Below are 13496 nucleotides of genomic sequence, written 5' to 3'. Positions count from 1 at the left end.
TGCTTAAAACTCAGTAAGAGGTTCAGGACAGGAGACTGAGCTGAGTGTAGCCTGCTTGTCTAGCATTTTAGTAGTTCTAGGTTCAATCCCTACACCACAAAAAGCCAACCAACTTAGCAAGGTTGCTGGATACTAAGGCAAGGCATAGAACTCAAATGTTTTCTGTACTCTTGCAATGAATCCATCAAAACCAAAACAGCTACATTTACAATACCATCAAAACCTACAGGAAAATAACAAGGGTGAGAGCTACATTCTGAAAGCATGAATCATTGTTAAAAACTGAAGACCTAAACAAATGTGAAATGTGGAATGAAGATAGAACTGAAGATGACCGAGTTCCCCAAAGTGATCTATAGATTTTCATGCGACTCTTTTATGACAGTGACAACTTGATTCTAAAAATTTTATGGACTTCCAAGGGACTCAGAATAGCTAAAATAATCTAAAGTAAAATAAAATTAGAACTTATATTTCCCAATTTCAAAGTTTACAAAAAAGCAAGAGTCATTGAGAGTATAAAGCACTATGACAGACGCAGATGAACATAATCAAAGAGACGGTATTGATAGAACCCACGGGTCCACAAGAACTGACTCCACAAACATGCCAGCAACGTTTATTCAGTGGGGAGATGTGGCTTAAGCAACACAAAGCGTGAAGCTGGACTTGAATCTCATACTACATGTATAGAGGACTCACAGTTAAGTCTGCAGCTATGACATGCAGAAGACATGGAAAAGCTTCATGATATTGGATCTCAAATTGGGCAATGAATTCTCAGGGCAAAAACTCCCTCCCCCTCCAAACATATAATAAATCTTTGTTAAGTGTTGATGAGAAACCAGAGGAATTAAGAACTTTCTATATTGCATGTAGGAATATAAAAGTATGGAACCACACTTTGGCAGTTACTTAGTGTTTAATCATACAGTTCCCGAATGATCCACAGATCCATTTCTAGACATTTACTCTGAGAGAAATGGAAGCCTGTGTCTACACAAAATATCACCCACAATGCACACAACAGTGTTGTTCATAATTGCCAGAAACAACCCACATATCTATAAACAGATGGATAAAAAACACTGCCCAATATCTATAAAATGTCTATAGAATTCTAAAGCTCTGCTGAGAGCACATATTTGGGATGTAAGACTCAGTGAGTAGCTATTTTAAAAGGTTCAGGTAAGGAAGGAGCATTGTTGCCTTTCCAGTACTGAAAACAGTCCTTACCTTTGCCATCACATAAATGGCACACAGCAACAGCTGGTCCAGATGTCTATCCATCATAAGTTCGGTACACTGGATTATAGAGAATTCAAAGCAGGTCCAAATTTTTTTCCTCAGTTCATCTGAAATATCTAGTTTTGTACAAAGATCTCGAAGGCGGACACCGGCTAAGTAGTAAACCTAACAGAGATAAGAATATTTCAAACCCTGTGTAATGCTTACACCTCCTGAGCCTGTGCTGCAGTAGGGTGCATGAAAAGTTACCTTTCTAAAGAAAAGCGACAAGGAGCTAGTCTTCCGTGGCCTGATACTGCTACTGGTTAATGGCTGGCCTTGGTTCTGCTGATGTCCGCCAGGGGAAATCTGTTGAATGGCCACCGGACCAGGGACTTGCAAAGTTGTTCCTGTCACCTGCTGGGAACTCAGACTTCCAGCTAGCGCTTGAGCACTGAGGGGCTGGATTGAGCCAGTTACAGCCTGTGCCTGGCCCCCAACATTGACTTGGACTGGGAAGAATGTTATCCCTCCGTTTTCATTGGCAATACCTGCAGTTTGTTAGAAAGAAGAATAGATTGTTGACATGAAGTTTTCATTTCTTTCCTCCTCATCTCCCATCATTATCTTAGATTGACACTTTCCAAATCTTAGGTTGACTTTCTGACAAGTGCCAGAGAACGCAATCCCTAACTCTGCCTTCCTTACCTTGTACTGGAATGGTCACTGTTTGTCCATTGTTGGCCGTGACAGTGGCTGTTGCCATGGTGACCAAGGTCTGTCCAGGAACTGGTGTGACAGAAACAGCCTCCCCAGATACATTCTGCACGGGGACAGCGTTGACTAGGGGTTGTGGGGGGATGCGCCCAGATGTGTTTCCTTCAGAGGGACTATCATTCTCAAATAGCCGCCTCCTAGTAGTACTGACTGTTGGGGAACTGTACCTGTCATACAATGTGGTTGGAGATGTTATACCTACAATCAAAAGAAATCAGACTATTTAACAAAGAGACAGCTCTGACCTATATCTAAGCTCTTGTTCAAAAGGAAAGTCAGTGTGTTTCAAACACTTCATAATTTCAAAAGCAAATAAAATGTACAGAAGTTGTGGTACACCCATACTTATTCTAGTGGAAATTCAACTGAAAGCACTTCACAAAGGAAACACTCTGTCTCACAGTGCTCTCTGGTTTTCCTTACCCCGTAAATGGAGCAAGGCTTTGTCCTTGGTCACCGTGTCCTCTGTTCCGACTCTGATGAAGAGGCCATTTCAGGAATCATTTACTTTCTCCCCATATTCAAATTTTAACAAAGACATTACCTGGCCCGGAGACAGGATGACGTGCCTGCCTTCCTCTGGTTCTCTCCTTCAGCTTTCTATGAATATTCATCAGCCTTTTTCCACAAAGGGAAGATTACTAACATCCCATATTCTTCAGTAGGTAGACATGTATGGTATAGATTTAATAAACTTAGTTTTAAGCAGTTTTATTGAGATATGCCTCATGTGCCATACATTTCATTCACCAGTTATATAATTCAATGGCTTTATAAAATAGTTTTGAATTGTTGCAAAATATAAAAACATCAGCATTAGCCACTTTTAAATACATATATACAGCTTTGTCTAACTATGAACATTCTTGAATGTCTGTCTGTCTGTCTGTCTGTTTGTTTGAGGCAAGGTCTCTCTATGTAGCTCTGGGTATCCCAGAACTCACTATTTAGCAAAAGCTGGCCTCAGATTCACAAAGATACACTTGCCCTGCCTCCCAAGTGCAGGCATTAAGGCATGCACCACCATGCCGGAAACAATCGCTTTTTTCTTAGTCACTAAACAAAAACTAACTGTTATGGCTTAGTTTAAGTATCCTTACTAATATGCATATGTTTGGATTGTAACTATTCCTTTTCCCATGTCCACCTGTAAGACCTGTGTAACAGTAACTTTCAAATTTAAAAATAAAAGTAGGGAGATCAGCAAGACTTTTTAACCAGAGTGAATCCTGAAAGCTGTGCTTTAGCATTCCCTGTGTTACAAGAAGACAGAAAGCCTGGGACAGGGTTGCGGAACCAGAGTCAGGCACATTTTCCTAACTAAAGGGAGATGTAGCAAGGACAAAGAAAAGGAATTTGAATGTCAAACTTTAATTCACAGACTCGGAAAGGAAAACTACAAAAACCAGACTGAAAAAGGCCAGCTTATCAGAGCTGAAGACAGGTCTGTTTGAAAAGTAGTTAAACCATGACTGTTCTTTCAAAACTGAGGAAACGCTGGAGATGGCTGAGCAGGTCAGAGCACTGCTCTGGCAGAAGACTCAGGTTTGGGTCTCAGCACCCACGTGGTGGGTGGTCACAACTATCCATAACTCCACTCACGGAGGGTCCAACACCTTCTGACCTCTGCAGGCACCAGGCACACGCATGGTACACACATATACATGCAGGTGAAGCAGTCATACACATAAAGCACGGTGCACATATATACATGCAGGTGAAACAGTCATACACATAAATCTAAAATCAATTTTAAAATGAGGAAGATTTCAAAAAACATTTAATTGGTGAGTTAGTTTGGTTTTCTGTTATTGTTTTGAGATATGGTCTCATGTAGCGAAATCAGACTGGCCTTAAGGTCAAGATCCTCCTACCATAGCCTTCAAGTGTGGGGATTACAGAAGTCTGCCACCACGGCCTGTATCCATATTTACTGAGTAGGCACTGACTTAGAGTAAACTTGATTTTAAAACTGATCCATTTATAGCTAAGGCCTTTCAAGTACATTATGAAAGGGGCCTAGTATTGGCAATGTTCTAATAGATTTGGAGATATGTGTCTCTGTGTGTATGTGTGTGTATATATATATATTTTATGTATATATTGCATGTATGTATGTGTGTGTATATATATGTGTGTGTGTGTGTGTGTATACATACATATATATAAACTGTTCTTTGAAAATATTTGTGGAGCTGGTATATACTCAAGAGTAGGATGTGTACTTTACATTTGGGAGGCCCTGGCTTCAATCTCCAACAACAGGGGGAAAACAAAAAGAACCTCAAGGAAGACAGACCCCACACATGAATATGAACTTCACACCTAGGCAGTCATCTAAGGAGCTTGGTAAAACATAAGTCGGATTTTCTGTTCCTTGGGCCAGCAGCGATGTCACATTACCAAGTAGTGCAGCTCAGCTCCAGTGATGAAGCTGAACATGTTCCACTCTTGGAGCCACCTTGCCTCACTAGCTTATCTGTATCTACCTGGGTCTCAGCTCTGCCCTGAACAACATCCAGCTGTGGTGCTCCACACCTGATTCCCAGCTAGACAAGAGATTAGTCAGGAGGACCAATTAGTCAGGATGAATTAGCCTGGGCAACACAGTGAGACTCCTACCTCCAATAAACACACCAAATAAAGCCATGAAAAGGAAGACACACTTGAAAGAGAGAGAGTTCCCTGAGAAGTCTGTGGCCAGCAATGGAAGTGCTGTCGGCAGTCTGCTTTTCCCATCTCTGCCCTTTTGTATGTTTATAGATGGATATTCACTTACACATAAAGATCAAGTTAAATGTGAAGTGTTCTAAAAAGATAAGCTTGGCACTCCTGTAACCCTTGTTGGGGGGTGGGTTGGGGGGAGCAAGACAATGTGGAATTCAAGAGGAGCCATTTTTAAGTCAGGTGTGGTGGTATACACCTGGAAGCCAGCATTTGGGAAGTGGACAGTCAGAGAAGTCTAGGGTTATCACTGGTAACATAGCAAGTTCAAGGCCAGCCTGGGCTACACAAGATCCTGTCCCAACCCTCCTGCACACACACACACACACACACACACACACACACACACACGCACAAGCATTTTTAAGTGATCACTATGTCAATGTCACTAAAGGACACAGAATACTCTTTGCTCTGCATAGCCTATTGATTTTACTTACAGGTTTAGATGGAATTTAAGTATATAGATTCAAGAGTCCAAAATATTGGCCTTAGTATTTTAAACTTACTTCTTCCAAGTCCTCCACCATCAGCACGAACTTCACCCACCCTTCTCGGGGTTAAGGGAGAGCCGGCAATATACATTTCATCTGTTCTCTCTAGGTTTTGGGGTGGCATGACCTATAAAGAATCGTTTGCAGAAAATCTTAACAATCAAAAAGCATTTCACTAGAAAGACAGTAAGGCAGTGCACACCTTTAATCCCAGCACTTGGAAAGCAGAGGCAGGCAGATCTCTATGAGTTCAGAGGCAAGCCTGGTCTACAGAGCGAGTTTTAGGATACTCAGGGCTACCCAGAGAAACCCTGTCTCAGAAAGGAAAGAAAAGGGAAGGGAAGGGAAGGGTTAAAAAGAAAAAGAAAGAGAGAGACAGACAGGAATAGTCTAAAGCAAAAGGAAACAATTTTTGTCCAATTAGTTATTTCTTAATAAAATTACTAAAGCAAAAATTCTCAGTCTTAAAAGATTCAAAACCAACATGGAGACTATGTCCGAGCCAGTGTACCTCATGGCTTAAATGGTCAGAATAGCAACCTCAATCTTTCCTGTCAAGGAAACCTTGAGGTAGTTACAGGCTCCTCTTTCATACAGGAATTTACCGCGCTGCAAAGCCCTACACCCCAAAGGGCAGACCCCAGCTCCAACTACTCTCTGTAGAAGAGGGCTATAAACAATATTGATGCACTTCCCTTACAGAAAGATGCTAAAATATTGTCACAAACCTCTTCACAAGTAGGGACTCTGTTTTCATTATCTCTAATTCTGTCCCACAGTGGGGACTTGGTTTTCCATGCCAAATGGTCTAAAATTTGTTCTTCAATCTGATTGAGGTGTTTGACCACTTCTCTGCAAAGACCATCTTCTGCTCTAATAAATACTTCAATTACCTGCAATAAAGAAAATGCCATTTATTGAGTCACAATTACTATGATTGTGTATGCAAAAGTATAAAAGCAAAATGAAACATCTAAATATTTTTAAATATTCACATAATTTATCAGAAGTTACAAGTTTAATAAGGCCACGTGTAGCAAGCTGCTTATCCTCTTATAGTTTTATAATTAATCTACACATATGAATAATATAAAATATTTTGTACAAAATATTCTTTATACATTGAACCCGAAAATAGAACTCTTAAGTTTTTATATAAGAGGTGGATGTATAGTTCAGAAATACAGTATGTGATTAAATGCTTAAGGCTATGGGCTCACTTTACAGTATCAATAACACAAAAATAATATTAATATTCTCTGACTATGAGCAGAGTATGGGGGCTCATGCCTGTAATCCTAGCTCTTAGGAGGTAGAGGCAGGAGAATCAAAAGTTTCAAGTTATCCTTGAGTTTGATGTCATCCTGGTCTAGATTTATCAAAAATAAGTAAGTAGGATGATAGAAAATGGATTTTTTTCCTGAAAGATATCCCCAGTATTAAACTTTCATAAATGAGAAAGACATCTACAAGCTATACAGCATTAGTGACATGAATGCGGCTTTTTAATGAAAATTTATGTTTATCTGTGTGTGTGTGTGTGTGTGTGCGTGTGTGTGTGTGTGTGTGTGTCCTGTGTATGGATGGGAAGGTGGTCAGAAGTGGGTTTCAGATCTTCTGGACCTGGAGTTGACATAGGGGCTGGGAAATGTCCTTTGCAAGAGCAGGAAGTGCTCTTAACTGCTGAGCCATCCTTCCAGTCTCAGCATCCCCTCTTCCTACCCCTCTCTACATGCTTCTCTTCTTTCTTTCCTTTCCGAGAGCCTGTGCTGTGTAGCCCAGTTCAAGTCTGCAATCCTCCTGCCTAAGCTTTCCAAGTGCTGGGTTCTAGGTGTAAGCCACCACACTTGCCCCCTAACCCCCCGACTTAGCTCTTCAATCATAGTATTCTGGAGTCCTTTGGGGAATGATGGAAAAAATCAGGCAGAAGAGACCTGCCGTACTACCATATAGTACAAGAATCTACACAGGTCAAAGGCTCTCCCTTGTTCTCTAGGCAGAGATTATTACATTTTTAATAGATTTATACGCTTAATGTGAGCAAGGTAGATAACGAGAGATTAGTCTCATAATCACCAGTATAATTTTTAAATACCTTATAAAAATGATAATGTGGTACATCAAATATTTCAGCAATAAATGGAAAATTCCCAGGAGGCTTATGGGAAAAAGCGACCACCTCAAGGCAGCAGGCCAAGAGTGACCTGTGGAAGGCATCGTGTTCCAGAACACCCTAGAAAACAAAGGCACGTTTAGAACTGAAGCTTACTCTGAAAGCCCACCTCATATCCAGTCAGTTTAATTGCACTCATCTTTTTATTAAAGATTAAATAAAAACTTACGCTATGAAATACTTTTTAAAAGGTGTTTTAAAATGGCATACAACAAGTGTTTTGAGGACGTGAGAGAACTGTGAACCCATGTGTTGCTGCCACTCAGGGAATTAACCATGGTATTACCATGCGGGGCTAGGGATAGAGCTCTGTGGTAGAACGCTCGCTTCACCTACGTGAGGTTCTGGGTCCAATCTCCAGAAGCACTCACTGTCTGACACACCAATGCTACTTCTAGGAAGAAACATGTGCCTGGCACACCAGGGTTCACAGCAGCATTGTTCACGGCAGCCAAAGGCAGAATGATCCAGACGTCTATCAACCAATGAGTCACAAATAAAAGGTTTAAACACCAGGAAAGAAGCTGTAAAACTTTTTTGGAACATGGATAAACAGTGAAAAGGAAACCAACTCAAACATAAAAGGACAAATACAATACGATTCCATCTACCTAAGGAGCCGGTAGAGTCAAAAGGCTGGAAGACAGTACACAGAGGGACGGAGAAGAGACGAGTGGGAAATCAGTCTTCCGCAGGTGTAAGGTGGGGGTAATGGCTACTACCACGCTAATGTACCGTGAAATGTACTTTCCAGATGATTAAAATGTTTTAAGCACATTTTGCCATAAGAAAAAAATTAAAATAAATTATTTAGATGAGTAGACAGGTACCTATTTAATATTAGTCCCTAAACTGTAGCTGTGGTTTGCATTGCTATTCAGTATGTGTTTCACACACACAAAGTCAAGTCATAAAGCAGCCCGTTAGTGCATATAGCCAAATGCAACCATATATATATATATATATGTGTGTGTGTGTGTGTATAATATGTACATATGTATTTGGGTGCAGAGATGGCTCAGTGGTTAAGAGCACTCACTACTGCTGCAGAGGACCTGGGTTCAGTTCCCAGCACTCCCATGGTGGGTCACAGCCATCTATAACTCCGCTCTCAGTGGATCTAACCCCCTTTTCTGATCTTTGAAGGTCCAGACACACTCACGGTGCACATACAGAAAGGCACACTCATGGAGCATATATATGAACATACAGGCAAACCACACAAATAAAATAAAATCTAAAAGTAAAACAAACAAAACAAAACCAAAAAGGAAATGTAAGTCAGGCATGGTAGTCCGTCCTTGTAATCACAGCATCTGGGAGGCTAAGGCAGGAGGATTACACATTCAGGGCCAGTGTGGGTTATACTAAGTACAAGGCATATGTGCACTACATTGTAAGACCTTACCTCAAATTTTAATAAAAGAAAAAAAAAAGAGTTGAGTATAAACAGTTACAAGAAATTCAAGTTAATTACTGGCCAATTGTATAACTTTCAAATGTTAATATTAAAAATTAGCACTGTCTTTTTAAAATTATTTATTCTGCAATGTATGGGTATTTCACCTATATGGCTTCTGTGTAGCACTCTCTGCCACCAAGTCACCTGTTGAGCCCAAGGAAGGCGTCAGGGATCCCAGACCTGGGGTTATAAGAGTTTACAGGCTACTGTACAGGTGCTGGGAATTGAACCCAGGCCCTCGCAGAAGCAGTCAGTGCTTTTAACTGCTGAGTCACTGCCTCAGCTCTAAAGTTAGCATTCTTAATGACCAAGAGCTCTCTCTAAGATGAATGTGAAACAGGTCGGCTGACCAGGAGGGACACTCTGCTGCTTTCACACATGACCGAGAGACTGAGTCTCATGGTTCAGGTCCCTAAGCCTAATTTCACAAATAGAACATTTCCAAGTTTTCCTAGCTTCATCCTTGTAAGGGACTATTTTAATTGCCACATAAAGTTATGTACAATTGTTAAGACGTTAGCATTTACAAGACATTTTATTGGTTTGTTAAACTTCATTTTGGAAAAATAATTGAATTGCTAAGTAGTCAAATGAAATGCAATCCATCCCTGGCCCTCTGAGGAGATTTTGTTGTCTTATTTTAGTGTTAGAGAGGGTCTCAAAATGTTTCAGTAGATGGCCTCAAACTTGTTACAAAGCCCAGGCAGGCCCTGAGATACTGATTCTCCTTCTTCAGCCTCCAAAGCAGGTAGGACTAAAGGGGTAGGCCAGGATGCCTCACTGCTTATATTCCTTGCTTAGAGAATAAGAAAGAGCATCATCTTAGCTGAAGAATGACTGAGTCCTTATGTTGGAGCCCCATCAAGTCAACATCCAGTGTTTTCTTCCACTAGGTTTGTATAAAATCTCCATGGTATTAAACAACTCGGTTAAAGTTAAACCCGAGGATTTTAATGCTTGACCACTGGGGCGGTTTGAACAAGAATGTGTGAATAAGATCTGGTGCTTGAACACATGGTCCTTATGTAATAGTACTGTTTTAGGTGCTGTGTGGGGAAGATTTGGACATGTGGCTTTGTTGGGCCATGCATGTGGGGGGCGGGGCTTACAGTTTCAAAGCATCACACCGTTTCCAGTTTGCTCTCTGCCCTGTGCTTGCTGTTGTGGATGTGAGCCTTCAGCTTCCCACTCCTGTCCCCGTGCCTTCATTCTGCCAGCATGGACTCTAGTCCTCTGCAACTTTAAGCCCAAGTAGACGCTTTCTGCTGGAAGTTGCTTTGGTCATTGTATTTTACCACAACAGTAAAGGAGTAACAAACACATATACAGAACCCTCCTATTCTTTAAAGTCCGTGTTAAAATGCATGGCTGCTGTAAGGAGAATCACTCCTCTGTCCCATTCCATACACCTTACGATGTTAGGATAAGGTCAGAGGGCTCCACATACACATGTCCTGAGGTGCTAATCTAATTCCTAAAGGCACACACATTTCTTTGTAATGGCCTTTTGTTGGTGGGTGGGGAGGAATGAAGCTATGCTTTACTGTGTTCATCAATACATAATTATTGTACTCACAGATAAATCCATGTCTCCCAATCTTTTTTGTTCTTGCTCAATAACAGACTCTAATACTTTATAGTAAAGCATTTCTGCAAAACGAAAATGTTTGTTGGCAATTTCTGTTGAAATTAAAACAAAGCACAAAATTAAATACAAATTAAGTTAGTATCATGGAATAGACTCATTTCTCACTTCTCTACCCACAAAATGAAGTCTAAAAACCAAATCTATATTTTCTCTTTTTAATTAATTTTATTTTTTTAAATGTATATGGGGTTTTGCTTGCATGTTTGGCCATGTACTATGTGTATGTGGGTGCCCAAGAGACCAGAAAAGGGTATCAGATTCCCTGGGACTGGACTTACACATGTTGGTGAGCATGTGGGTGCCAGGGATTGAGGCTGGGTCCTCTGGAAGAACAGCCATTTCTCTTAACTGCTAAGCCATCTCTCCAGCCCAAACCCATACTCTCTATAGTTGATGTTTCACTATCCCTACAGTTTCTCAGTATTCCCTTTTTTCCCTTTTCCTCGAGCCAGAGGCTCACTCTGGCCCCAGCTAGTCTTGAACGTTCATCACTAGTCCCAGCACAGCGCCCCAGGTACTGGGATTTTAAGTGTGAACTCCACGTCTTTCATGTTAACATCCTTCGTACTTCCTAAAACTGACGTGAAAGCAGCACACAAAGAACTCAGTACCACGTTAAATGCACACACTTTCTCATTTTGGATACTACAGCTCTATGCTGCTAGGGCTTGGTGTTGGAAGTTCTTCAAGGACCTATGTATTTAACAGTGGCTTTGTGGGGGGGGGGGAGACCTTTAGGAGGTGGGGCCTCAAGAGAGGTTATTCATTCTCATTCATATTCATTCTCTCTCTCTCTCTCTCTCTCTCTCTCTCTCTCTCTCTCTCTCTTTCTAAAGAGTGAGTTCCAGGACAGCCAGGGATACACAGAGAAACCCTGTCTCAGAAAACCAAAAATGTGCTAAAAGTCCAACATAAAGATGTTAGACTAAACTTTGTTTCTGAAATGGGGCCAGAGATCAATGACAGAAAAAAAATAAATGAATAAAGGACATGTCCTCTGTAGCCTTCAGCTTACAGTTTCATATCCTTCCTTGGCTTTTTGACTCCGTTAGTCAGATGTCAGAGTCAGGAGCAGTCTGGACAGTAGTGACTCTTACCTTTAGCACAATTACTAAAATTTTCGTCGGGCTGGAAATGCTGGGAATATATTTCATACATCTCTTTCAATCTGTCAGCGATAGCCTGAGTCGGATCCCGGGAACAGGACCTGAACGGCAGTATGAATTATCCAACATAAGTGTTTCAGTGGTCACAGGGACACAACGTCTAAAACTGTCAATGTCGTTGGCATAAAATGCTTCAAACAGATACTGTATACTTTACAAATAAATAATGGAAACCCCATACTTCCTTTTCAGAGATGGCAAGATTACTATTTGGAGTGGCAGAGGTGTTTCCTGTGTGGAAACCCTTTATTGCGTTATGCTTAGCCGACTTGCTATGGGACTCATTTGATGCTGTGGCTAACCCCACAACCTTAAATATCCTGTCATCAACACCAACCAAACTGCCCCCAGGACTGTCTAGTGGGCAGCAAAACCTCCAGGAAGAACTCCTAGAAAAAAAAAACGGAATGAAGGGGTACAGAACCTACACTATAAACACATATAAGGCAATGCTGGCTTTTTTTTTTTTTTTAATACTCCCAAATGACTTTAAATCTTTTGTGTGTGGAGTACTGGTATGTGTTCAAATACTCACGGGTACACATGTGAGGGGTCCTGTGGAAGTGTGTGGTAATGTGTGTGTGGATGTCAGGGATCAACCTCAGCAGTTATTCCTCAGCAGATGTTCATGCTGCTAAAATGGGGTTTCTCACAGGGAACCTGGCGACTGCTGATTTATCCAGGATGGCTGGCCAGCAGGCCACAGGATCACTGAGGGTACAAGCCTATTCTAGCACACTCTGCCTTTTCCATGGGAGCTGGGGGGGGGGGGGAATCAGGTTCTTATAGAGAGCAAGCACTTTACTTTCTCTTATAGAGAGCAGCTGAACCACCTCCCTCACCCTCTTTTTTTTTCTTTTTGATTTATTATTATATCTAAATACACTGTAGCTGTCTTCAGATGCACCAGAAGACGATGTCAGATCTCATTACGGATGGTTGTGAGCCACCATGTAGTTTCTGGGATTCGAACTCAGGACCTTCAGAAGAGCAGCTGGTGCTCTTAACCACTAAGCCATCTCTCCAGGCCCCTCACCCTCTTTCTCATTGATTTTTTTTTATTAGCAATATTTCAGGCTTTTATAACAACTGTTTTAATTTGATCATACATATATATGTCAGAACTTGGTCAAAAGAATGACCCATGGTAAGCAATGCCTTGGGGAACTGTGAGAGAGGCACTAGGGGAAAAGGCAGAGGGTCTTTTACCTTACACTCTGCTCCCTGCATTGCTCTTGAATGTGACTTCATGCCTCCTGTGACAAACATTTACATTACGCGTATGACATACTTCTTGCTGGATGTCAGAACGTAGCTATAGAACCCCGTCTGGCCAGTGTGCCCTGAATCTGGGTGTGGCCTTCTGCCTTGCTTTCATGCTTTCCCTGAAATAATCTATGGCACAGAACAGGCAATTGTGTTTAAACTGCTCTGTCTTGAGAAGGTTCTGGGAAAGGGCTGCTCTGTTAATATTTAGTATGTGGTTGCTGATGTTTATTTACACGGTTTTCTGAACTGCAATAACCTTCCTTGGATCATTGCTTTCTTTGTTTCATTCCTGGATATAAGTACACTGAACCTGAAGTATGGTTGTCTGCAGCATCAGACTGTAGTCTGCCCTATGAAGTGTGATTGTCTGCAGCATCAGACTGTAGTCCGCTCTATGAAGTGTGATTGTCTGCAGCATCAGACTGTAGTCTGCCCTATGAAGTGTGATTGTCTGCAGCATCAGACTGTAGTCCGCCCTATGAAGTGTGATTGTCTGCAGCATCAGACTGTAGTCTGCCCTATGAAGTGTGATTGTCTGCAGCATCAGACTGTAGTC

The 13496-nt window shown here is 41.4% G+C and overlaps 1 protein-coding gene across 1 annotated transcript in view; it reads right to left on the bottom strand.

Moving 5' to 3' along the window:
* Rbl2 (RB transcriptional corepressor like 2) overlaps positions 1-13496 on the bottom strand; it is a 56486-nt gene that overhangs the window by 15801 nt on the left and 27189 nt on the right. Inside the window, exons 10-17 of the mRNA XM_021219953.1 lie at positions 11603-11712; positions 10434-10537; positions 7318-7455; positions 5951-6115; positions 5238-5349; positions 1936-2202; positions 1498-1778; positions 1237-1413 (exon numbers count right to left, since the gene is read on the bottom strand). Coding sequence (XP_021075612.1) covers positions 1237-1413; positions 1498-1778; positions 1936-2202; positions 5238-5349; positions 5951-6115; positions 7318-7455; positions 10434-10537; positions 11603-11712 — 1354 coding nt within the window. The remainder of the gene's footprint in view (positions 1-1236; positions 1414-1497; positions 1779-1935; positions 2203-5237; positions 5350-5950; positions 6116-7317; positions 7456-10433; positions 10538-11602; positions 11713-13496) is intronic.

This window comes from Mus pahari, chromosome 20, assembly GCF_900095145.1.
Source record: "Mus pahari chromosome 20, PAHARI_EIJ_v1.1, whole genome shotgun sequence".
NCBI classification, from domain to species: domain Eukaryota; kingdom Metazoa; phylum Chordata; class Mammalia; order Rodentia; family Muridae; genus Mus; species Mus pahari.
Note: the sequence above shows the minus strand (reverse complement) of the source record. Positions and strands in the feature narration are given on the sequence as shown.